This window comes from Ptychodera flava, chromosome 12, assembly GCF_041260155.1.
Source record: "Ptychodera flava strain L36383 chromosome 12, AS_Pfla_20210202, whole genome shotgun sequence".
Classification (NCBI taxonomy): domain Eukaryota; kingdom Metazoa; phylum Hemichordata; class Enteropneusta; family Ptychoderidae; genus Ptychodera; species Ptychodera flava.
The window spans coordinates 2,405,221-2,430,601 of NC_091939.1; the positions used below are offsets into that span (position 1 = coordinate 2,405,221).

At 37.2% G+C, this 25,381-nt stretch overlaps 2 protein-coding genes across 2 annotated transcripts in view; both read left to right on the forward strand.

The window, feature by feature from the left end:
- LOC139145993 (uncharacterized) lies at positions 1-23,717 on the forward strand. The gene is made up of 17 exons (XM_070717441.1): positions 1-969; positions 1,274-1,429; positions 4,107-4,337; positions 4,912-5,089; positions 5,363-5,582; positions 6,078-6,201; positions 6,954-7,119; positions 7,899-8,076; positions 8,673-8,850; positions 9,548-9,709; positions 10,237-10,352; positions 15,009-15,261; positions 15,993-16,290; positions 17,294-17,524; positions 20,304-20,487; positions 22,668-22,818; positions 23,591-23,717. The coding sequence occupies exons 3-17, from the start codon at positions 4,155-4,157 to the stop codon at positions 23,603-23,605; spliced, it is 2,637 nt and encodes an 878-aa protein (XP_070573542.1). The 5' UTR covers positions 1-969; positions 1,274-1,429; positions 4,107-4,154; the 3' UTR covers positions 23,606-23,717.
- The window catches only part of LOC139144699 (uncharacterized), a 9,966-nt gene continuing 8,251 nt past the window's right edge, over positions 23,667-25,381 (forward strand). Inside the window, exons 1-3 of the mRNA XM_070715424.1 lie at positions 23,667-23,823; positions 24,366-24,511; positions 25,121-25,301. Coding sequence (XP_070571525.1) covers positions 24,449-24,511; positions 25,121-25,301 — 244 coding nt within the window. The 5' untranslated portion in view covers positions 23,667-23,823; positions 24,366-24,448. The remainder of the gene's footprint in view (positions 23,824-24,365; positions 24,512-25,120; positions 25,302-25,381) is intronic.

A 25,381-nucleotide genomic window follows, 5' to 3' on the forward strand; every position in this document is an offset into this window, starting at 1 on the left:
CTGAGTTGCAGCCACCAAACTAAAACAATCCTCTGATAGAATTGCTGAACCACCCTTGTGAATCAGGCTATAGACTATCAAGATTAGAACCCCCAAACTGAAACCAAGCACTAAGTTTTGGATGAATTACAGAGACACTGGTGTAGTCAGCTACTTCATAGCACAAAGTTTATGATTTTAAAACAATATCCAAAACAAATACAGTCTTATGAAAATTAAGTTTTTCATTTGTTACCGTTTTGATAAATTGCCAAAAGAAAAAAGGATATAAAAGTATTCTTCTGAAGCAGGACAATTTTTATCTCATTACTTTTATTACTGGTAATATCACTCATTTCCAGTGCAATTATAAATTCCAAATGCCAAATGCATATACAAAGTCAGAATTTCTGTTCAGAAGAAGGAAAATATCTGAACTCAGAAACATAGCAGGCAATACTTAAGTATGTGACTAAAAAGTTGTACAAATTTTTAAGTGTTTTGTAAATATTGTACAGATATCTGTTTTGGGAGTTGCATAGATTTTGTTTCTGTTGATTTCCAGAGTTTTCAGTATATATCTTGGAAATCAATAATCAAAGAATTTAACTTTTAAAGAGAAATATAAGAATCTTGTCACATTTCGCAAACTGGAATATCCCTTTGTTATATATAGAAGGAACTGATTGGAAAGTACTTCATTCTAACTTGTTTTTGTCACAGGTACAAACCAAGAGTTTTAGAGAAAAGTAGCATTAACTTTGTAAAGTATTACTTCCAGAAAGATTTGAAGTATAACATTTAGGATTTTATTTTACTGATATTTTAAAAGTCATACTGTTTTAAAAAATAATGGCCCGAGTAGCAGAGCCACAGTACAGGGTGAAGCCCTCAAAGAATGATGACATCAGCACATACCGGCCGTTTGGTCCTCAGTGGATGGATTCTGCTGTACAGGAGACGTTACTACCTGACTCACCCTGGCAAAAGGTAAATTTACGATCTATCTACAGAGATAGTTTACTTCAAATGGGATTCAGTGGTTGTTTAAAAGTTTTTGTTTGCCATACTGATTTTATGACAAGTTGAAATTCATGGTAAACAAAGTTTTCAAACTTAAAAAGAATATCTTTGTTCTTTAGCGACAATCTTTGGTGATAGATCGCACTGTTTTAATTCCTTTTTTCACAAAAAGCATTGCAAGAAATGACTGTTGCATCTGTAACCAAAACAATGTTCCATCTGTATACAAGAAATTGTGACAATTATAAACATGCATGGTATCTGCAAACAGGTTCATGAAAAAATCATGAAGCCCTTGCCAAGAGAATAGAGGCTGAAATCTACAAGGGGAACAGTGGTGAGAAACGTGAGGCTTTGTACAGAGTACTTGGACCAGAGTTCATCAAGACATATCTTGGTAGTTTATCCACGTGACCCTCAGCTCCTGGTATGATATGCTGTTCATTTGAACTGTACAGTGCAATATTGGTGAATATTTGAGATGTCTGTGTGTGTCCATTCCCTGAGACTGGATTATATCGATGTAGTTGAGAGTTACGTGTACTTCATACAGGGAAAGACACTAAGGGTTGTCCGATTGCCCGGGGCAAGTGAAAGTCGCGTTCGGGCAAGTGAACCTCCGATGCCACTTGCCCGACGGGACAAGTGAAAAAAATAATACCTAGAAATCGAATTCACAAGAGCGATTTTCTGGTGAGGGAACACGGACTTAAACAACAAAAAATTTTCATGTTATGTCATTGTGAACATTTCCATAAGATTTTTCATAAAATTGCATGAAGAGTTGATGAAAAGAATCATGTAATCGCTTTCAATAAAATGCAGTTCAAACAATACCACCGGTTAAATACCGTACGCTGATTTTGCATATGAAAAAGCTGTTCAGCTGGTGGAGCGTACGTTCACCAAAGTTCATTGCATTGACTGTGAGGTTACGGTGTCTCACAATATGTTGATACGGTAAAAAAAAGAAACACACAGCGGTTTTTGTGCTTTGTATGAACGTTTATAATGATGTAAAAATAAAGTCCAGTGGTGAAAAATCACCACAAAAAAGGGAGTTTTACTAAAACGTACTCTTCAATGTTAACTTGTTAAGTGACAGTGAGTGGCATCGTGGCAAGACCGCATGCAATGAAAGTCATGAGCAAGCTTTGGTGTCAACGGGTCCAGTCTTTGAATTTTCAATGAACACTGACTTAATTTCAGGTCAATAAGCTAAAAGTTACTTGTCCGTGGCGACCAACCTCTCTGTTTGAGAATTTTCCCATTCTAAAATGACTGTCAAGAAGCAATTGGAGCGAGTTTGACATCGAGAAATTCATCTTGCAAGACACATAGAAAACCACCGACGCCTTAGGTTGTTGGTTTAAATTCTATTTAGTCTGCGCATGAGCATTAAAAGACCACCTAGGTTATTAGAAAAACATAGGATACTGGTATAGTGCAATGGTAATCCAAACTTCATAGGGCTTATGTATGATGTCAGCGCAGTAAAAACATGAAAAAGAAGTACATTATTTTTCAGAAGCTTCAAAACATTCCTTTATAGCTACAGATTTTTTTCTTTCTGTATATATAAGTTAAAACTTTTAACTGCAAAAATACTTTAAAGGTACAATTAAAATGGCTGTTATTATTTGTACATTAAGACCTAGGAAAGTAAACATACAAACACATGAACTGTTAGAATTTTTTCTATGAATATGGAAAGCCCCACTAGCTGTAAATCTTGAAATTTGTTGACCTAAAAAGGCTTCCTATTTTTTCTGGTTTTCTTTAAATTCTACCCATTAATAGGATATAGTCTTTTGCAGCTTTACAAAACATTCTTTAGTGAAAAATTGGACAAGTAAATTTACATTTTAACCATTATTTTGATTTCCCACCATACTACAAAGAAAACAAAACATTTTTGTCCTAGTTGAAAACATTCAACACTATGCATTACATTGGACTACTCTGTTGTTTCCGTGAATATTCAAATGCATATATGCACGGTGTACACTGTTTTTGCTATATTTGCATTGGGTGCCATTTTACGTTTGGGCACACATTATTTTTCTTGTTCAAAATTGCACATGCAGTCTCACTGGGCAGTTAAAAATACTTGTATTCCAACCCCTCAAAGAGCACATTCCCAAAATCTTGTTTTAGTTCAGAAGTAAAATCACATAAAGAATGCTATATGATACTGCTAGTGGGGCTTTGATAATTATTTAATATAAATGAGCCATCCAGCACCTTAGAAGTGTGAGGAGAACCCTATGAAAATGTCTGACATTTTCTCATGATAACATGATAATTTTCAAAATAAAGTGTGTGAAATGAAAAAACCAATGTTTTAGCTTTTTTCAAACACGTAAATTATACTGGGCAAGTGGTTTTCCAATTCGGGCAAGTGAACCGAACCCCCACTTGCCCGAAGGGCAAGTGGATAAAAAAATAAGTGTCTTCCCTGTTCATATGATGTGAATCATAGTCTTACAATGTAGGGATAGTCTGCAGGCATATAAATATCAAAACAGTAAATTGAAGCAATATACCATAAGTCATTAGTTAAATGCGATTTCCAACAGCCAGTAACAACTACTTATGCCAAATAAAATCCAAGTGGCTAGGGCCAGTCTATGGTATGGATTCTTTGAATGCTGCTTTGCTATGTCACCTCAATTTCTGTTTTAATCCATATACTTTGTGAATAGTATAATCAGTGGATGCTGTAATCATGAATGTTTGTATTGGCTGAGAACGCAAAATTGTACTGTTGTTTCTACCAGATGATGTTACATACATGTAGGGCTACACCCAACTGATAGCTATTGCAGAATTGGTCAGGATAGGTAGTGGCTTTGACAAGTATTCCTGTGGTACAGAAACTGTAGTGATGTATAACATGTTTGTGTGTGAGAGATTACTGTGTGTATATACATGTACGTTTTGGTGTGTACATTTGTACTGTGCATATGGCTATTGTGTGTTTACTGGTGTCATTACATGGTAACTACAATAGTACATAATTACTGTATAGGTATACATGTACACAATATTGAAATGCAACTTGAGTCATTTTGTATTCATACCAGCTATTGTCATCCCCATAGAGTCCACCAAATGTACCACTGCAGCAGAGAAGGCTGTATGAACAAGAGATGCAGAACTGGGTCAGAGAACAGATTGAGGAAGCATCTAAAGAAGTTGGATGTGAGAGGCACCCTGATGGAGACTACAGTCAGAGTTCTCCAGAAATGAAGGCATTTGTTGATCACACTTACAAAGTTTTCAATACTGGACTTGATAGACATCTTTTTCTTCAAGAGAAGAAAGAAGAACTGGTGAGTATACTCATCTACCCAATAGTTACTCTTCAAATCTTCATATCAGCTTTCAGTTTTGTACAAAGATGACAGTGCGCCCTCCAACTTTCCTGAATTTGTGAACTCTTTTGATCATTTGGGAAATTTCTTGAAGTTTTGAGTCAGTGCTTATACTGATACTGGTACATATGAAATGTGTGATCAGTCTTAAGTTAGCTGTATATCAAACATATCCTCTCCCCTGTCTCATGGAGTACCAATCCTTGACACAGGATTAGACATTATAAACAAATAAATGACAAAAAAATACAGTGATGGTGTGAAGGTACACTGTTATAGTTTGCTCATGGTTTGCTCACGCAGGTTGATTTGTATTGCATTTCTCATTCAGTTGAAATTACAAAGACATTGCCACAGTAAGATTTTGATTTATGATAAAACTTTCCATTGTAAAGAGACTGGGTAAATGATGTGTATTGATAGCAACTTGGTATCTTCACACTGAATTAAACTCTGTGTAAGAACTGTAACTTAAATTGTTGATACCCTAAGTCCAAGATAATATGTTAACATTTCACCGATTGTTTTGCAGCAATCAAGAGTTAACACAGCTGAGAAAGAAGTTGGACAAATGTTGAACAACCTAGGGGGCTCTCCTATGGTTTTACCAGGGAGTAGACCACCTTTGTTGCCAATTGAAGACAAAGATGAGAAGAGCACAGCTACACCTGGCACTGTCCAGATGTTGACCAGGGCTTCCAAAAGACGAGGTATAAAATACTAATCCCATTAAGTTTCCTATCATTTGTAATATTTCATTGTCATATAGCAGGGTACTTTTGAAGGTGAAGATCACATTTTGCATTACAAGTTGGTGTTTAACAGTAAAGCTTGCCCATAGACCCTAACTTTAACCTTGAGATTTGATGATGCTAGGTGGGCATAGTGGCAAAATATAAGCATACATACAGCACTTGAAGATGGTTTTGCATGTTCATGTACATGTCTACCCATAAAACACTGACATGTTTTCTTTCACCCAGATCGGCATGTTCTGAGTCGCAATGACATGCCACCAAACTGCTGGAGTCCAGTCAGTGAGACCCTTGGAAGGGCTATATCATCATTGTTGCGGAGGAATCCTAATCGTCTTCATGAAGTGTGTGAAAAGCTGGCCGGCAAGCAGCTGCCCGGTGGTTTAAGACAGTACATATGGACTGAAGTACTCTTCAAAAGTGACAAAAGTCTGCTGAGCAAAGAGGGGTAAGTCTTCAACCAATTATCTTATCAAACTGAAACAACAGTAAGTATACTATTTGGTTTATGTCCAACTTTTCTGGCAGAATTTCCCATTGTTTGTGATAATTTGTTGCAGAAACGCCTTGACTTTTACGTTGTGACAAAATACTTCCTTACAGCAGTTACATCATAACAATTGAACAGTGTGGTGAAAGAAAACTGTCTTCAGTAGAAGCATATAGCTACAGGAAAGAGCAAGTTGTATAAGAAACATCGAATAATGGCATATTGAATTCATGTTAAATTTACTATGTGTTTTTTTTACCCACTTACTGCAAAGCTTTCAGAATTTGGAGTGGACTCAAAGAATTCACTGACTTTGGCTTATGACAATAGTATGATGAATTTGTAAAGAAATAAATTAAAAACTTATCCACAAAGAAGATGTTTGTTACCAGTCATACTTTGCTTTATTCTTGACCTGTAATCAGACTGGGTGTCTGTGTTTGTTTCTAACAGAAATATTGAGAAGTTGCTGAGAAACAGATTTGCCAAGAAAGTGTCAATGGGTAAAATAGATCTGAAGTTGAAGAAAGCTACTTACACACCAATCCATGGCTTGATATGGAATGCCATTGTTGAGGTAACATGTGAAATTTTGTACATCATCTTATTTCTTAGACAACACATGTTGTTTTGAATGACTACGAAGCATATATTTTTATTTTTTCAGTGAAATTCTGTTTCCCCGGTTTTATTCACATTATAAAGAGGGTTTGAATACTGCATCTTATAGCAGCTGTGAAGTTGGTATGACGCAATAACTTTCAGTAAAATAATCAACAATAGTTGCCTGAAAGATGAAATAGATAACTTTTACTCATACTTTTTGCAAGGAAACTATCTTTTCCAAATCAAATTGTAAATTAGACCTCTTTAGACATAAAATGGTGTACAACAGGCTATTTTTTCTTCTTTATAATATAAACAGAATCAGAAGTCACCCTGTAAAATTGTTATTACAGAAACTACATGTGTGTCAAATTCTCCAATATTTGAACTTGTAATGACAGAATTCTACAGGAATAAATTAAACTCAGTTTGCAGAAAAAGGGTGAGAAGGTAGTTTTCTCTACAGGGTTAAAAAACCAGAGATGTACTAGAATATTTTAGAATCGCAAAATGTCTCATTTGGATACATTTACCTTGATATATTCATCCATGTTTGTATAGTGTGTTCTGTCTTATGCCACCATAGCCTGTAGCATGGTTGACAAAAACCTTCAAATACACCAAGCAAGAAGTTTGATATGAAGAAACGAAGTCATGAAATTTGAAAGCAGTTCATAAAACACTCAACTCTCAGAGCTGGTTGTATTTGTATTGTTCTTACAGATGTTTGACAGCACACCAAGTATGCAGGCTTATCAAAAACGTGAACACATGAAAGAGAACGCCAATGTTCTGAATGTATTGTACACCTACAATAGAAGTTATGAACCCTACCTGATTCAATGGCTTTTCCCTGTTCAGCTGACTTTTATGGATAGAAAAGCAGAAGGTATGACATTTCTCTGTTTCTCTGCATTCTCTGTGTTATCACGTCTCTTTGTTCCAACTTCATCTTACAAATGTCCCTTTCATAAGGTGGGAAATCTATTTGTAATGCTGAATATATAAGCAATAAAGCACACCCAGCGATGGTATACCACGAGATTTTGACCAGTTCACGACATATATGCACGAGCGATAGCGAGTGTATATAATAAGTGAACTGGTGAAAATCGAGTGGTTTACCGTCGCTGGGTGTGATTTATTGCTATTATATAATACCAGTATATTGATGGTGCAAATGCAGTGATCAGATTGGTCAAGACGTGAAAAGAACTGTGGTATGTTCGCGATATAGCACAGTTGGCACACGTGTGAGCTCTCAGCAAGACCATAAATCCTTTTTGACATTCCATGCCAGAATTTCAATACACTTTTGTGATATAATAGCAATAAATCACACCCAGTGACGGTATACCACCCGGTTTGACCAGTTCACTTCATATATATGCACTCGCTATCGCTTTTGCATATATGTCGTGAACTAGTCAAAATCTTGTAGGATACTGTCGCTGAGTGTGCCTTATTGCTTAAACAATAAAGCAATATTGACTGTTATATTTATTTCCATTGACTGAGATGCAATTGCAGTTTGTTTATACATTTTACTGAAAGTAACACTAATCCTGCTGAACACACTGCAGGAACATTTACATTTAACTGCTAAAAATTGCTAAACCAGTGAAAAACTGTGGTATCATTGAGTTATGTTCTGTGCTTTTATTGCAGAAGAGAAACCTTATGAATTGGCAATGTACTTAGATTTACTGATGACCAACTTATTCCCCAAGTGGCCAGAAGTGTTTGCTACGGCTGAGAAAACCATGAGTAGATTGAAGATACAAGACCCAGATCTGCAGGATCACCTTGAAGAGTGTGCCTTGAAGAATGTAGATCTGATCCTAAGGTATCAGTGAATGTAATATGATTCTGAGGGATTTGCTGGAGAGTGGAAAGGATTAGGAATGGGAAAGATGACCATGGCGTGAGCAAATGATGTGGATCTTGCTGCTGGTATTGACAGCTCTGACCTACCCTCCATGTATTTAGAACCGTCTGACCTCAGGCATGCATTGCACATTTTAAATGATGCATTATTTTGCCAGTTTTGCTGTGCTTTTATTTATCTCACCCTATTAGAAATGATCAGTAAAAGAAACCTCGCAACTTACCTACTGTATTGCTTTATGGCATGGTTACGGGACAACCATATCTCCAGGAGTTGCAGCCTATTTATCATCTGTATCATCCATTGTTATGAGGTCATTTGTGTTACAAATCATGTAAAATGTATCATGACCCTTCTAATTTATCATGATGTACTTAGTGTATCCCATATACTGTATTTTAACAGAATGCTCTGACACTTATGAAAACTCTTAAAGAATACACAAATATGGTGCTTTACAGACTGACTGATTGTAAGTGTCAAGGTGACTCTTGATTTCTTAGCTGATTCAGAATTGCTTCATCTGCAATGGGAGCATGTCACAATGTCACAAGGCTTAGCAAAATTTGTTTCTTTGTGTCATTTCAGCAATTTCTGGTGCAACTGATTCACATTGAAAAAGACAAGGCCTTGGCTTTGGGAAGAGCATCGCCTGGCTCCGAGACATCTCTCAAGCTTTCCAAAGAACTTCTGGCAGATCCTGTCATATTTGTCAGGAAATGGATGGGAGAGGTTGGTAGTTCTTTGAGGTACAATGTGCCTCAGGGACAGATTTCTGACTCTAAAATTTTTACAATTCTTTTCTGATCTACCTCTTGTGAGGCTCATTTTAAAGCTCTTGGAAAAAAATATTTCACTGTCTTAGTTCTTCCAAAATTGAACATTTTATTTTTTGCCAAAGAGTGAATACAGGGATGGTGGCCAGTTCGAATTTAAAAAATGGGTAAATGTTAGGTTATTTGTTTCTCCAGTTTCAAACTTTGCATGGTGACTCCTGATTTTTTTTTGTACGAGAATGGTTGAAAGTTTAATTGAAGACAAAAGTTTTAAGTCTTTCACTTTTACGGCACTTACTACCTTAAATCTTGTAATACTAGTACAAGAGCGTTCAAACAGCTTCATGTTCACTACTTGCTAAGGTAAGGTGGATACACAGAGGGATGGCTCACTGTATGTATACAGTATTCATAACTTTACAGATCATAGACACTATCTGCTTTGTCAGCTACATAGTGAAATGTATGAAACTTTTAAAATATTTGATTTTAATATTGAAGAAAAGTAAACTTGTAACCACTAGATCAAAAGTAAGAGTAGAAGAAATACTTGGTTTTAAACTGAATGTCCTGATGTGATTGTGATGTGATGGTTCATGAGATACAGTACAGAGTTTTTCAGGTGATACGAAACTGTATGTCACACTTTGCAGGGTTTTGTTGGCATTTTGGATGGACAAGCAGTCTTGTATGTTTGGGATCAACTCTTTATGAATGGATGGAAGCATGACATACTTGAAGACTTCTGTTTTGCTTTGCTATTGCTCTTGAAGGATGCATTTCACCAAGCTAATGACTACCATCAGATGAAACAGGTAAAAAACACATAATTCACACTCAAATGACAAAACTGCCATAATGTGTCTGTGTACGTAGAATAATTTCTGTTAGAGTACATCCATGAGAGGATGTCCATCAGATCCAGTCTTCAAAGAACCTGGGGGCTAAGATTATTTCAAGAACATTTTCGTAAAACCAAGAAAATAGACACAAACTTGAGTGCCAGGCTTTTCACTCACTGTGGTCTGCAGCATTAGCTGGCAAATGTATCATTAAAAAAACAGAAGACTTTGGACGGTTATGAGGAAGTCTTTGTCTTTTTAGCATTCAATAGCTTGTGAGATATTTGTACTGAAAACTCATGAACCGAAAGAAAATCAGAGATTGTCTTTAAAATACTAGTATTTATGGAACAAAATATCTCATGCATCAAAGATATCTTTGATATATGGCACACTTTCAGTGTCCATCATTGTACAGTCCAACCATTCCATTGGAACCAATGATAGTATCATTATGAAGGTTTTACCCTTGATATGTACCTATATTGTACATTCAACAGGTGTTCCTACAGCAGCCAGCAAGGTTGTACACGGCAGACATCCAGAGAGCCTACCTTCATCTACGTCAAGGCGGTTCACCGAGTGATATACCAGGATTCAACAGATACAGACCACAGTAAGTGTAAAGCCTAGCGCAGCATGAAAGAAAATGTATAATTGAATCAAAATCTGAAGGAGGGTGCTTTGTTTAAAATTCAAGTGTAAGAGAAGACAGCTTCATTAGTTTTTTAGACCATATCACTGCCTTTGGGCCTTGTCACACCATGACGATTTAGCTAGCATATGCCGACATATCAAAATTTCCCTAAAACACTGGCTTGCTAAATTAAACAATGTATTTTTCAACTTTGGGTGTATACATAGTGTATTCATAACGTAATCATAGATTAAAGATATGTTTTTGGTACGCTAGACAATTATCTCAACGTATTTCGACTTCTGAGTAACTTACAAGCAGTGTTGCCGCCAGGACGCGCCCTTGCGACAATGTCCCCAAAACGGAACCCGTTGTCCCGCATTCTTGCGTACTGCAGGTCACCTCGGGTGCACTCGTGTGTCGACTGTGTTGGATGTAGTCTACAAGTAATATCTGTTACTAAACGATGACCTTAGTTTTGCATAATTATTTCCAGGCTTGCACTTTAAATACGTACTTTCGGAGCTAGCCATGGTTAAAAGTAATTAAAACGTTGCACTTGATATCATAATTTGCTTGACCGTAGTCCGTCTGAGTTCTGATTTGCGACAGATACGGAGATACGGTAGACTGCTACAATCGCCTGAAATTCAAGCATAGTGACGCGGTCCTAGTAGCTTGAAATTTGCTAAGTGAAACATATTTGTTGTAAAATAATACAATATTTGATTGATAACTGACGCTTGTTGTCCCCAAAATGTGCAGAATGTCCCCAAAAATAAACTGTAGTCGGACACAGTGTCCCCCGACTTAAAATTCCTGGCTGCAACACTGTACAAGGAGTTTGTGTGAACATGTGTCAACAAGCGCATAAGGCCGAACAAAAAAAGTTGTGCTGTTCCGATAACCCGTCCTACCCTATTTTTTACCTGCTAACCCTAAACTTTTTAGAGCTACGTAAACATGGAAGTAAAAAAAGAAAGAAAAAAAAACGTAAAATCAGGCGTTCGTTACCTTGCATTTGATTTTTGCTTGAACGATGATGTTTTTTTTTTTTTTTTTCCTTTTAATGTATGATCCATTTTCTGAAATGTTGTGGCCAGTGTTTGACTGCCCTGAACCCCTGAAAAATGCATATTTAAAAATAAAAATATTTTGGAAAAAAAAAATTCCTGCCGACCTACCTACCCTATTTTTGAAAACCATGTTATTGGAACAGCATATTGTATTTTTTTTGGCCTAACCTACCTACAACTTATGGCCCGCATGTGCGGGACGTATGAGCCATGTTCACCAAAATGATTTGTGCATGCACAAAAGTTTTCAATGACCTTGCTGTACTACGACTTAGACCAGCGTGCTTCAGCGTGCTCTTAACCTATACAAACTTTACCCATAATGTATTCAACATACGCCCAGCGTATTTGCCAAATTTTTCACACGTTGGCATACGCTGACTGAATCATAAAGGTGTGACAGGGCCATTTGGAAGACATGACACAACAGAGTGATGAGTGCACCATGTCAAAGGTGCAAGCCGTCTGATCTTCTATTTGAGGAAATAGTTTGTGAAAAATTACAAGTATGGAAACTTTCCAAAACTGCATTCTGCACAGAAACATTAAGTGGTCATAAAGTCCTGTCAAAGAGCAATATTTTGAGACTACTGTTTGAGTGTTGTCCTACCTCTCTGTGAAATTAAATTGGTTTCAAAGTTATCTTGATTTTCCTAGTTGCCTGTGAGAATCATGACATTGATTATTTAAATAGTTACTTCTCCTGTTTCTTTTCATGGAAGAGTTTCCCAGGCATCTCACTTTTCTGAGTTTTAATAATTAGTGCGCACTATAGATGTTATGATGTCTGCATGTCACTGTACTTCATACATATCAGTCTTGAATCTATACTTCCATATTTTGCCTTCAAGAGTTCATGCATAGCTCTGCATGCTGTATACATGTACATTCACTGTTCTGTCAATATGTCTGTTTCCTGCCATAGTTACACATTTTCAACTGTATCAATGGTCACATTGAATCAACTGTATCAGTGGTCACATTGAATTCAACTGTATCAATGGTCACATTGAATTCAACTGTATCAATGGTCACATTGAATTCAACTGTATCAGTGGTCACATTGAATTCAACTGTATCAATGGTCACATTGAATTCAACTGTATCAATGGTCACATTGAATTCAACTGTATCAATGGTCACATTGAATTCAACTGTATCAATGGTCACATTAAATTCAACTGTATCAATGGTCACATTGAATTCAACTGTATCAATGGTTACATTGAATTCAACTGTATCAATGGTCACATTGAATTCAACTGTATCAATGGTCACATTGAATTCAACTCTTGCATTAACTGTATCCTTCAGGCTTCAACTTTGCTTTCAACTTAAATTTTTTGTGCAAATTACTTTTAACACTCTGTACTTAATATTGAGCATACGTCATTAACATCTACCGGTAGTGTATTTTGCAACTTATATATAGTCTCTTATATTGTGAACCAATCATTTACAGTATCTTAAGTACCCAATGTACCTTTTTCAAAAGAAAGTTTTCAAAATTTCTGGTTGACAAAGTCTTGCTGTGACATTCTTTAAGACAACACAATGGCAACGTCAAAGTATGATTGAAGATCATGTTTCTGTTCCTGCAAGGGATTGTAGCGTACCAACAAACAAGTAAAGTTGGTTTATGTAGTAATGTTTTATAAGAACTCAACAAATTGACTCAATAACATTGGCTGTGGGGGATTTTGACTGAAATGAACTTTATCAGGAGTTTATCAGACACTCTGAGGAAAAGGAAAGTATTTTCAATTTCCAATTTCCTGTTAGTACATCATATGGTCTTGTACATGCATTTATGCACTTTTGAATTGGTACATAGCATTATTTATTATTTACACTTGTGATATTTAACTCTGACAGTATTTTTGAAATTTTAGCATTTTGCAGCTTCATTAACAGCTTGACTCTCTCCTAGGCAGACTCAATGCATTCATCTTTACATAAACTGTACTTTTGCTCATGTAAAAGCTGCATTCTTTTTCTGATATTTGAATAATAAAAGCAAAGCTGCCTTCTCTAATTTGCATGTATCGCAGTCATTCATTTGCTTGCCGCCTCACTTTCCATTCTCCACCCTGTCATGCCCTTATCACTGAGTGTGGACTCTGCTGTTCCTTTGAAAACAATTAGGTTGACCATTTGAAAGGTAAGTTAGGGAGATTTTGCACTAAAAGCTGAATTTCTTCTCATAATATTGCATGATAACTTTATTTTCTATAAATATCTTCCTTTAATTGACCTAGGAATATTTTTTAGTGTAAAGATGTGAATCATGTCAAATTATTTTTGATATGTCTTCTGATGAAGTACAAGTGTCTTCAGAGCATTGTACAGTAAACATTGGTCAGTGAACTGTTATTGCAAATGTTATAGCATTGAAGTTTTCTCATGAATGTGAGAAATGGTCAGATTTTGCTTTAAGAATCAGTCGAGTATTAAGCTACTGATAAGAAACCCTTACTCAGTGGTTTGAGAGGATCAAGATCAATGAAGTGGTAAAACTGTCAAGGGTTTCCAAGGCAATCAAGTAGAATTCTCTCATGGCTTGTAACTTTGCCGCTATTTAGCTAAGGCTGTCTGGCAGACCGAGAAAAAATTTAGGGTGATATCTCCGATATTTCGCGCGTCTAATTATTGTTCTAAACTTGATAAATTTGCCGCTATTTAGCTCGGGCAAGTTTGTTTCAGAATAATTTAAGTATTCATCTCCATCCATATGTGCTGTGTCTGTGAATTTCATGATTGCTCTGTCTTAACTGATAGTTGATGGTGACAGACAATGTGTTTGTATAAGTTATGAGAGACAGAGACAAAGACAGAGACAGAAGGCAAGAGATACTGTGAACACTTTGATGATTAATATCGTTAAGTCGGCATTGACAGTCCAAATCTTAGAGCTTACAGTGGTTAGCATTGAATTGTTGGCAATACTGGAAATCGACAGTCTGTCTACATTGAGGAGTTGCTGACACTGTCAGAAGTAGTTTTCGTCTAGGTAGTAATGTCAGTGGATCACAAAGAAATCAACTCTGAGAAAGTTGAAACATTGTCTGGAAGGAAGTCAGAAGTCGTCAAACAAGATACGCATAAACAAGGCTTGCAAATGATGGGTTCTGAACAGCTAGGTGGATGTGCAGTGTTGTTTTGACTTTTCGTGACTTCTTGACAATGTTTTAAATTTCACAGTGTTGATTTCTTTGTTGTTAATTGATATTACTGTCTAGGTGATAACGACACCTGACAGTGTTGGCAACTCCTTAATTTTAGACTGTATGTCCAGTTCCTGTATTGCCAATGGTTCAACGCAAAGCACTGTAGTTTGTGTGTCCTCATAGTGAAGGGAAGACTTTCATATGTTAACCATACATTAACAAAGTGATATTATCATCATTATAATGATTATGGATTACTGCCAGAAGAACAGTGTTTCACACAAGCTGCTTGACTTGTCAGTCTTAAGAGGTGCTTACTAGAACCCCCCCAAACCCCCCCCCCCCCCCACCTATGTTGGGTGTCTTACTCTGTGACATGTCTCACATTACAGGGGTACTTTATTCACCCCTGGGAGGAGCAGAGAAGGCAGCAAGCAAGCCTCACCTTTGCCCCCAACTTCCAAATCAAAACATCCAAGTAGAGATGAGGCTAGAGGTCAGCTGTCACCAGGAGCCCTCACTGACATTGACCCTGGGGAACTCAAGCCAGTTGGATTAAAACACTTGAAGATGACTTTAGTGTTACGACATGAAAATGTACAAGAAACCAGTGACAGACTGAGCACGGCTGATAAATGGAAAAGGGTATGTCTCTCCTACATGTATGAATACTAACCTTAGAAGCTTTGGTGAAAAGTTTTATTAAAGGATGAGGAACAAATAACAGTATTTGCAAGAACAGAACATTGAAGTTCAAGTCTGTTTCCGTAATTTGGTATTAGGCTGAAATGCATGGAAGGTTATGTTTGAACTGTTATCATAAATTCCAAAGTCCTTCCTTGCTGTTGTTTTATTGCAAATTAAGGCTAAGAACATGTGTGATGTTTGAATAGGGCAGATTACACTTGTAGCTATGGCAAAGATGTCTATATGATTCTTTTTATTCAGTATGATACCAAAGTTTCAAAATATTTGGAGGTGTGGAGGCAGGGTAGGGCAGTGGTTAGGGTAGCAGTCTCAATATCGGTGGATGGTGAGTTGGAGTCCGTGCAAGGATTATAATGGACTCACTGTCAGAGGTTGGTTAGTTCAAGACTCTAATGGTGTTGTACCCTTCAGCAAGGCACTTTACTCCTCATTGCTTCACTGGGTACGTAATGTGTCGTGAGTACCTCATCCTGTAATTGGATGATGGACTGAATAAAAACCTAAAATCCCCCAAAAAGCTTATTACTTTGACTATGGATGATGTGCTGAAACTTCAGTGCAGTAAAGAATACGAGAGAATGTGTACAGTATGTAACAATGGCAATATCTCAGACAGGAAATGCTTCTATAAATCTCTAATCAGATGATTTGCTGTCCTTGACTCACAGGATCAGATGGTAGCACTGTCTAAGTTTGATGCAGACAATGTGAAGATTGCAGTGTCTGTGTTCTATGGCCTTGTCAAGTTGAGGACCATACAGACACAAACCAAAGCAAAGACATACACTCCTAACCAAGATGATGTGAAAGCGCCTAAGAACAACACCAGGGTGTTTTATCTAGAGATACCAGATGAAGAACTACTCTTTTACAATCTGGATCCATCGGGTTTCCATGGTGCACGTGGTAAACACAGCCATCCATTTGCCCTGATAAAGATACTGTACCAAATTCCATCAGGCAGCAGTGAGTATCAATTGTGACTTTGCTGAAGCCTTACAAACTACTAATTTCTCATCCTTACTTGCATGAGACCAAAATCAGGTGATGAAAGAATTCAAAACAGAGAGGATGAAAAAGTATCAGGAAGAGAGAAAAATTAGACTTTTGCAGTTGTGTAGCTCAGCTGCATTGAATGATGAAGTATAATCATGAACAAGGGGTATACAAGGGTACAATATGAACTGTAATGTCACAGAATGGCAATAGAATCCTGGTGTATTCCCGGTACCATGCAATGAAAAGAAATCAACATGAAATCCAGAGTCCAAACATCATTGTCACAGCCATGCAATTACACACTCAGAAATTTCATACACAAACAAATGACAAATTACAAAACACAGAATGACAAAGTGAAAGCAAGATGTTGAAAACTTCACTTATTCCATAGGCTTCAATACGTATTGTAAAAATTTTAGAGTTCAAATATCTGTCCCTTGAAGGTATACAGTCACCTGTAATCTAAATATGCCCATATATGGTCAAAGGGGCATTTCTTGGTATTCAAAATGCATATGTGAGGGCGCTGTTTTTAAAAAGCGGCCACCCGCTTAAAATCTGTGATTGGTTAGATTTTCTCTTTCCATGTTAACTGTGGTAAAATTGGAACAGGTGACAGTATACCTCTAAGCACATCCTGCCCAAGTATGTGGCAGCTGTTGTATATCAAGCTGTATTGAAGTCCATAGTAGAAGCCACTTTCTGAAGTCACATGTAAAATTAATGCTATAGAAGAAAGGAATGAAACCCATTAACACAGTTAACTAGGTTTTATAAAATGTTCATTCAGTATCTACTACAGCCTACCATGTTGTGATTGATGGATATGTTTTTGCATTCTGTACTGTAAATCTGTATTTGAAAAGTACTTCATAGCAAAAATTATCAGTGCTGTGACAGGGCATTCGTGAATTTCACTCATAACATTGTCTCTAATTTTTGTCTAAAATTGATGTTTGTGATTCAGAGGGTAGCTTGCAGACCATTTCACTTGGCTGGGTCAAGCTGCCACTCTATGAACTCAAGCCAGGTGCTGAGAGTGGCAGACAATCCAAGGTATCACTGAAAAGCAGTGTCAGTCAAAATATCAAGTCTCCATGGTCCATACTAGCTGATGATTACAAGGAAGCCATCTTGCCAGGACCTGCTCCAGAAAATATCACTGCAATTGACCAGCAGAAAACATACACTGGTCAAGGTAAGCACTTTAATAGACCATCATACCCTGTGCGATATGAAGACCTGTGACACAGTAAGCTCTCGGAAAAAGTCATAGATACATATGCAAATAGTAATATTTTGTTTTCTGTGAACACCCTAAGGTGATGCTGTATTTATATAATCAATAATGTTAGCCCTTCACGGCTCATAATAGACGGATGCAAACTTTGCACAACATACGGTACATGTAAATGTACGAGGCAAAGCCAAGTTCATTATGGTGTGCAAAAGTTTTGCTTGAGTCTATAATGGGCTTGGAGGGGATTCATTATTAGTCCCCACGGACACCGTCCGGGGGGACTTATAGGTTTGGTCATGTCCGTGCGTGTGTGCGTCCGTGCGTGCGTGTGTGCGTGCGTGCGTCCGTCCGTCCGTTCACGCAGATATCTCAGAGATGCAAGGAGCGATTTCATTCAAACTTGGTACAAGAATTACTTCATATGTCATACAGATGCACGTCAATTTGTTTTGTGATACGATCCAATATGGCCGCCAGGCAGCCATTTTATTACGATTTTTTCATGTACAGAGCCATAACTCAGACACGTTCAACCGATTTTATTCAAAGTTGGTACAAGGACATTGACCAATGTCATAGATATGCACGTCAATTTGTTTTGTGATACGATCCAATATGGCCGCCAGGCGGCCATTTTCTAACGATTTTTTCATGTACAGAGCCATAACTCAGACATGTTTCAACCGATTTTATTCAAAGTTGGTACAAGGACATTGACCAATGTCATAGATATGCACGTCAATTTGTTTTGTGATACGATCCAATATGGCCGCCAGGCGGCCATTTTGTAACGATTTTTTCATGTACAGAGCCATAACTCAGACACGTTTCAACCGATTTTATTCAAAGTTAGTACAAGGACATTGACCAATGTCATAGATATGCACGTCAATTTGTTTTGTGATACGATCCAATATGGCCGCCAGGCGGCATTTTCTAATGATTTTTTCATGTACAGAGCCATAACTCAGACATGTTTCAACCAATTTTATTCAAAGTTGGTACAAGGACATTGACCAATGTCATAGATGTGCATGTCAATTTGTTTTGTGATACGATCCAATATGGCCGCCAGGCGGCCATTTTGTAACGATTTTTTCATGTACAGAGCCATAAGTCAGGCATATCTCAACCGATTTTATTCAAAGTTGGTACAAGGACATTGACTTATGTCATACATATGTACGTCAATTTGTTTCATGATATGATCCAATATGGCTGCATGGCAGCAATTTCGTTATGGTTGTTTCATGTTGAGAGCCATAACTCTGGCAAGTCTCAACTGATCTTATTCAAAGTTGGTACATGTACATTGACTTATGTCGTACATATACTTGTGATTTTTTAAACAGTAAGATCAAATATCGCTGCATGGCGGTGAATTTGTTACAATTTCTTATGTACAGAGCCATAACTCAGACATATTGCAACCAGTATCATTCAAAGTTGGTACAAGGACATTGACCTATTTCATACATATGCTCCTCAATTTGTTTCACGTCATGTAGCAGTAACATGTCAATTATTGAAGTTTCGTAAATAGGCTGATATGTCAAGAAATACTGCATAATTCATAAAACTTTGTACAGATGTTAAGCTCACATTGCTTTAACATTGAAAAAGACATTTATCAGTGTCATTTTAATTAATTTGTAATTGCATAGGTAATGAACTTTCCTAATTAGGGTGATATAGCCACAAATTAATACAACGTCAAATGTGATGAAACTTGATACAGATGTTGATCTCATAGTGTTGTAAATACTGCATCAAACTTTATGAAATACGGTACAAGTGATAATCTGTTAAGTGTTAGGATTGTATGCAAAAATGTTTGCAACATCCTGTTGATTAATTCCTAGTAGACTCATTTTATGAACTTTAGGATGGTGGCCTACTTCGGTTTTATGTTTTCATCACCATGGAACTCATTCTTGGCCATTGAGTGCCATCTGTATCAAAGTATTTTATCACAGACCTAATAATGAAGAGGACTCTATCCTCTCTGAGGACATGTAATCAAAGTACCCATTAACAAGTGGGGACTGTGTCATCAACGATGACTTGTTGCTATTACTTTATAGTTTTGGCAATGCCAGGGGATTTGTAGATGTAGAAAACATCCGGGCCACATTGCTGGATAAGTGGATACATTATCAGTAACAATCTGGGTTATGACATCACGAAATTCACTGGTATTGACAAAGCTATAATATACCGGTAATTCTATTTTAGCCTTAATGCTTGTTAGATGTTTGGCATAGTGTGAGGCATTACTGTTAATGTTCATATTAAGTAATATCGTGCAGAAAAGTACAATTGCTTCAGTGTCAGGCAACACATTTATTATGGAGTATAAAGCTGGTGCCAGGTCAGTGAGGAATTGATCCTTGGCACAATTGTTGTTCAGAGTCTGAACAAGACTTTACAAGACCTGGTGCAGTTTTGATTTTCAACAGTACATTTACATGATACAGGAGAAACAACATCATCAGCTTGGTTTCAGACTATGCAAAAGCCACTGATTCCACACCATTTAATCCTTTCACACCCCCATTCCCTGTGTAGAGATCCAACTTTGCCATAGAAAACAATTGGACTAGCCCAACATTTGGTGATGAAAGGGTTATGTATACAGATGTCATACTGTAACAGTGTAATCACTGACTTGTTTAATCTGCAAAGTGTACATCTTGTCACATATTCAGCTGTTTGTAATTGTGATCTTCCTGCACAGATTTTCTTCAAGAGGGTTCACAGCTTGGAATTCGAGTGTTTGATCTTCAGGTTGAGCCACCAACATTACGTGAACCTTCACCAGTTGAAGAGCCAGCCAGGGCACCACCACCAGTGCCACAAACCCAACCACAACCCCAACCAGAACAGTCCCCACCACCAAGAGCAGTCAGCCCCTCACCAAGGTGAGTTCATTGCCCTTTTTGAACTCATATTGGTATACATTGTATGCTACATCACCAAGTCAAAGCAAAGAGCCTCACTGTCTTTGACTCAACACCTTTGATCCTCACAATCTATCCAAATCATGGAAGATAAATGTACATTAATGTAGCAAACTGCATGTATAACTCCCGTTGTGTGGTTCTGAAAGTATGGTCAAGACAGCATGCTAGAAAGTGATTTACAACTCATATGGGTTTAGGTCTCAAACCAGAAAATTATTGCTCAAGACAGCAGACGATAAATTCTGAAAGACGGCCATCTGATCTACCTTGAATTGAAGATAGTTTTAGACACTTCCAAATGTTATTCAGATTTGTTTGTGTCTTAGTAGCTCATGTGTGGAGAGCTCAAATCATCATCCATTTAACTTGTTTTAGTAAACTTGTTTTCTTGACCACATTGTCATTTTTGAGGAGAATGTCTGTATCTCAGTGTAAGGTGTCTGAACCACTACAGTGGAAATAACCCTGTGAAATAATGTCTGTATCTCAGTGTAAGGTGTCTGAACCACTACAGTGGAAATAACCCTGTGAAATAATGTCTATACTCAGTGTAATGTGTCTGACCTACTACAGTGGATATAACCCTGTGAAATAATGTCTGTATCTCAGTGTAAGGTGTCTGAACCACTACAGTGGATATAACCCTGTGAAATAATGTCTGTATCTCAGTGTAAGGTGTCTGAACCACTACAGTGGATATAACCCTGTGAAATAATGTCTGTATCTCAGTGTAAGGTGCCTGACCCACTACAGTGGATACAACCCTGTGAAATAATGTCTGTATCTCAGTGTTAATGTCCCCACTTGTTAATGGGTACTTTGATTACAAGTCCTCAGAGAGGATAGAGTCCTCTTCATTAATTAGGTCTGTGATAAAAATACTTTGATACAGATGGCGCTCAATGGCCAAGAATGAGTTCCATGGTGATGAAAACGTAAAACCAATGTAGGCCACCATCCTAAAGGTCATTAAATGAGTCAACTAGGAATTAATCAACAGGATGTTGCAAAACATTTTTGCATCCTATCATAACACTGATAGATTATCACCTGTACCATATTTCATAAAGTTTGATGCAGTGCTTCTGGACATTCACCCTAAAAACAAAAGTTCATCATGTAAATGCAAATTGGCAATTAATTTAATTTATTGGATCGTATCACAAAACAAATCGACGTGCATATGTATGACATAGGGCAATGTCCTTGTACCAACTTTGAATAAAATCGGTTAAGATATGCCTGAGTTATGGCTCTGTACATGAAAAAATCGTAACAAAATGGCCGCACAGCAGCCATATTGGATCGTATCACAAAACAAATTGACGTGCATATCTATGACATTGGTCAATGTCCTTGTACCAACTTTGAATAAAATCAGTTGAAACATGTTTGAGTTAGGTGTCGTAATAAAATGGCTGCCTGGCGGCCATATTGGATCGTATCACAAAACAAATCAAAGTGCATATGTATGACATATGAAGTAATCCTTGTACCAAGTTTGAATGAAATCACTCCAGGCATCTCTGAGATATCTGCGTGAACGGACGGACGCACGGACAGACAGACGCAGGCACGCATGCACGGACATGACCAAACCTATAAGTCGTCCGGGGGGACTAATAACCCTGTGCAATATGGTGTCCAGAGAACATCTTTTGTTTAACATTCAAATTCTATTCAACATTCAAATTTTTTTTCAAAATATGTTGAATACCAAACAATAAATCTTGAGGTTGAATGTGGCTTTGTGACAAACTTTTCTGATCTACCACTGGTGTGGGCTCGTTTTGGAACTCTTGAAGCAAATAAAGTTTTTATCATTGTAATTTGTCAGAACTGAAAATTTGCTTTTTGCCCCATAGTGTGTGCATGCAGGTATGGCTGCCATTTTGAATTGTAAATGTCGGTAAATATTTGTAATTTTTTTGTCTGGTATGAAAATTTGCATGTGGACTAGATTGGTTAAAAGTTTCCTTTTGGAAAGTCAAAAGTTTAAATCTTTCAGTTTCAAGGCACAATACTACCTTAAGAGAAAGGTTAGTGATAAATATATGATCAATAAAACTCTCAGATCACAGTGTTTAATTTTGACTGATGTAACATTAATGAAGACAAAATATCTGTTTTATTTTTAGTGAGGATTTCCGTCCAAGACTGGAAGGTGATCCATGGATTCAACAGAAACCCAGTGCCGCTGTGTTGCCGGCAGCTACGGAACCTCAGGATGGCTTTGATCTGTACATTGATGGTGTACAATACATTCCAGACAATTCCACTATCATCAAGGTCAGTTATTAGACGTAGAAGTGTTTGCTAAGTCATTCTATACTCAATAAATAATGTTCATGTTCAGACAACCATGACTTTATAGTATGCAAACACGTCATCTGTACTTGCCTACATTGTACATGTAGGTACACTGTGCAAGGTAATGCTAAACATACATCTACACAGTGCAAGGTAATGCTAAACATACATCTACACAGTGCAAGGTAATGCTAAACATACATCTACCAAGGTAATGCTAAACATACATCTACACAGTGCAAGGTAATGCTAAACATACATCTACACAGTGCAAGGTAATGCTAAACATACATCTACACAGTGCAAGGTAATGCTAAACATACATCTACACAGTGCAAGGTAATGCTAAACATACATCTACACAGTGCAAGGTAATGCTAAACATACATCTACACAGTGCAAGGTAATGCTAAACATACATCTACACAGTGCAAGGTAATGCTAAACATACATCTACACAGTGCAAGGTGATGCTAAACATACATCTACACTCATGCATACAATATATAATAACCAAGTAAAATATCAAACTTTAGATGTTTTTTATATTTTTGTATTTTATTAAAGTGCAGTTTATTGTTGCACTCCCCAAAACATGTTGAGATACACAATATTCAGAATGCCAACTCAGTCTGTTCGTGCATAGACTGAATTTTTATCACTGAAATTAAGGTACCAAATTAAGGAAATTAAGGAAACAAGGTACCCATGATTCTCAAGCTTACAAAGATGCTGTCGCTTCATCTTGCAGGTGACAGGGCGTTGATTAACTCTGGACTGAAAGGACTTGAAGACATTGCAGCGTACTGCATCACCAGTTCATCAGCTCGTTGTCCGCGTTTCAAGTACAAATACCCTATGTCACAGCAAGTGTCGGGTGACTGCATAGCTATACTGCGAATCTACACGGTGGACAAGGACACCAAGGAACTTGTTGTTATTGGATCAACCATGCTACAGATATTTGAGAAAAAAGATGGACAGGTAAGAATTATTGTGTTTGAATTTCATCTCTGACATCTTGTTATTAGTTGATAATAGTATTTGAGTGTGTAAACCTAACCCTTGAAGAGTTGTCAGGACGTGTAAGACTACCGTAGTTGTACTGAAATTTTACGCACTGCGAATAAATGAGCATGACTCATCTTGGTTGCAGACAACACTAGCAACTTCTGTAGTGTTCTAAAATGTGTGCATGCATAAACAGTGCTTTCAAATTGCCCAGTCAACAGTTGTTGTGAACGGATTGATGATCAACAGTTTGGAAACAGTTAACTGGTAACTGGCTGTACGTATGTACAAGTGCCAAAATGATACTTACATGTACCATGTGACCATATTTGACCAATCATGACAAGGAGTTTGTAAGAGATTTGCCACAATAATATAATTTTATATCAGTCAATGATAGTATGTGCATTATCACAACAGTCAAAGCTTGTTCGTTTTGTTGAAAGAGTTCAGCTTTATCTGTGTGAGTCCTTCATGTATTTCTCAATACCACTCTCTGTCCACTTTCCCTGCAGACCAAATTAGCTGTTGGAGGAATTCAGCTCAGAGTCAAATCCGGACTTCCAGACACCAGTAATTACCACTGACTACCCAGGCTATGGATCCCCTACCAAATGTCCCAGGGTGCTCCATGCTTGTCAGGTTGCTTCCTAAGAACCAGGTAGGTCATTGTACTGGGGCCAAATTGTCACTTTACACTTTCAATGTACACTTTGTAGACCCTTGCATTTTACATCAAATGTATAGTGTTGTCAAAAGAAGCTTCTTGGAAACAAGTGTATATAAGCTATTTCATTTTGAACTGCATACCATTGTAATAAATAGTGATATCACATAATATATTTTCTTTGATTAACTTTCTACAACTGAAATGTGAAAATAATCCTTCTTCAGAATATCCATGTTTGATGAAACATTTATTCAAAACAGACTATTTACATTTGTAAAGTTGTTATTGACTGTATCTTTCTATGTGATTCAATTTTTTAATTGTCAAAACCTTTATTTTTCATGTTTATGTTTAATAAATGGCCGAAAATCCAATTCTATGAAAACTTTGAATACCAAATATGGATATAAACATGTCCATCAGTGCAAATGACTAGATACAAGCTTTGCGCCTAGATTTTACTTTCAACTCTCTCTCTCTCTCTCTCTCTCTCTCTCTCTCTCTCTCTCTCTCTCTCTCTCTTTGAAATGCATAAACTTTTCTTTATTTTGATAATGTGCTTGGCCATCCTCACAATTTTCTTTGCTGTTATGATCACAGGATTTCATTGATGCTCCAGACTATAAGAGTGGATATTACAACAGCATTCCAAGTCAGCCATACGCCTCAGAGGCACGTATTCTGGAACACTATGTGAAAGACCAGAAATTTCCTCTCTCAGTTACAGAGGCAATCCATAGACTACAAATTGATGAAGGAAAGGCAACCGCTCAAAATTTAGGTAAGCTTTCACACTTTGACACTTTCTGTGCAATGTAACAGGGAGATAATATCATGATAACCTACATGTAACTCTTAATT

Bases quoted from the DNA above. Each gene is read 5' to 3' on its own strand.
- LOC139145993 (XM_070717441.1), top strand. From the start codon at position 4,155: ATGCAGAACTGGGTCAGAGAACAGATTGAGGAAGCATCTAAAGAAGTT. The intron at 5,583-6,077 runs GTAAGTCTTCAA...TGTTTCTAACAG, and splicing joins AGTCTGCTGAGCAAAGAGGG to AAATATTGAGAAGTTGCTGA. The intron at 15,262-15,992 runs GTATGTCTCTCC...CTTGACTCACAG, and splicing joins CGGCTGATAAATGGAAAAGG to GATCAGATGGTAGCACTGTC.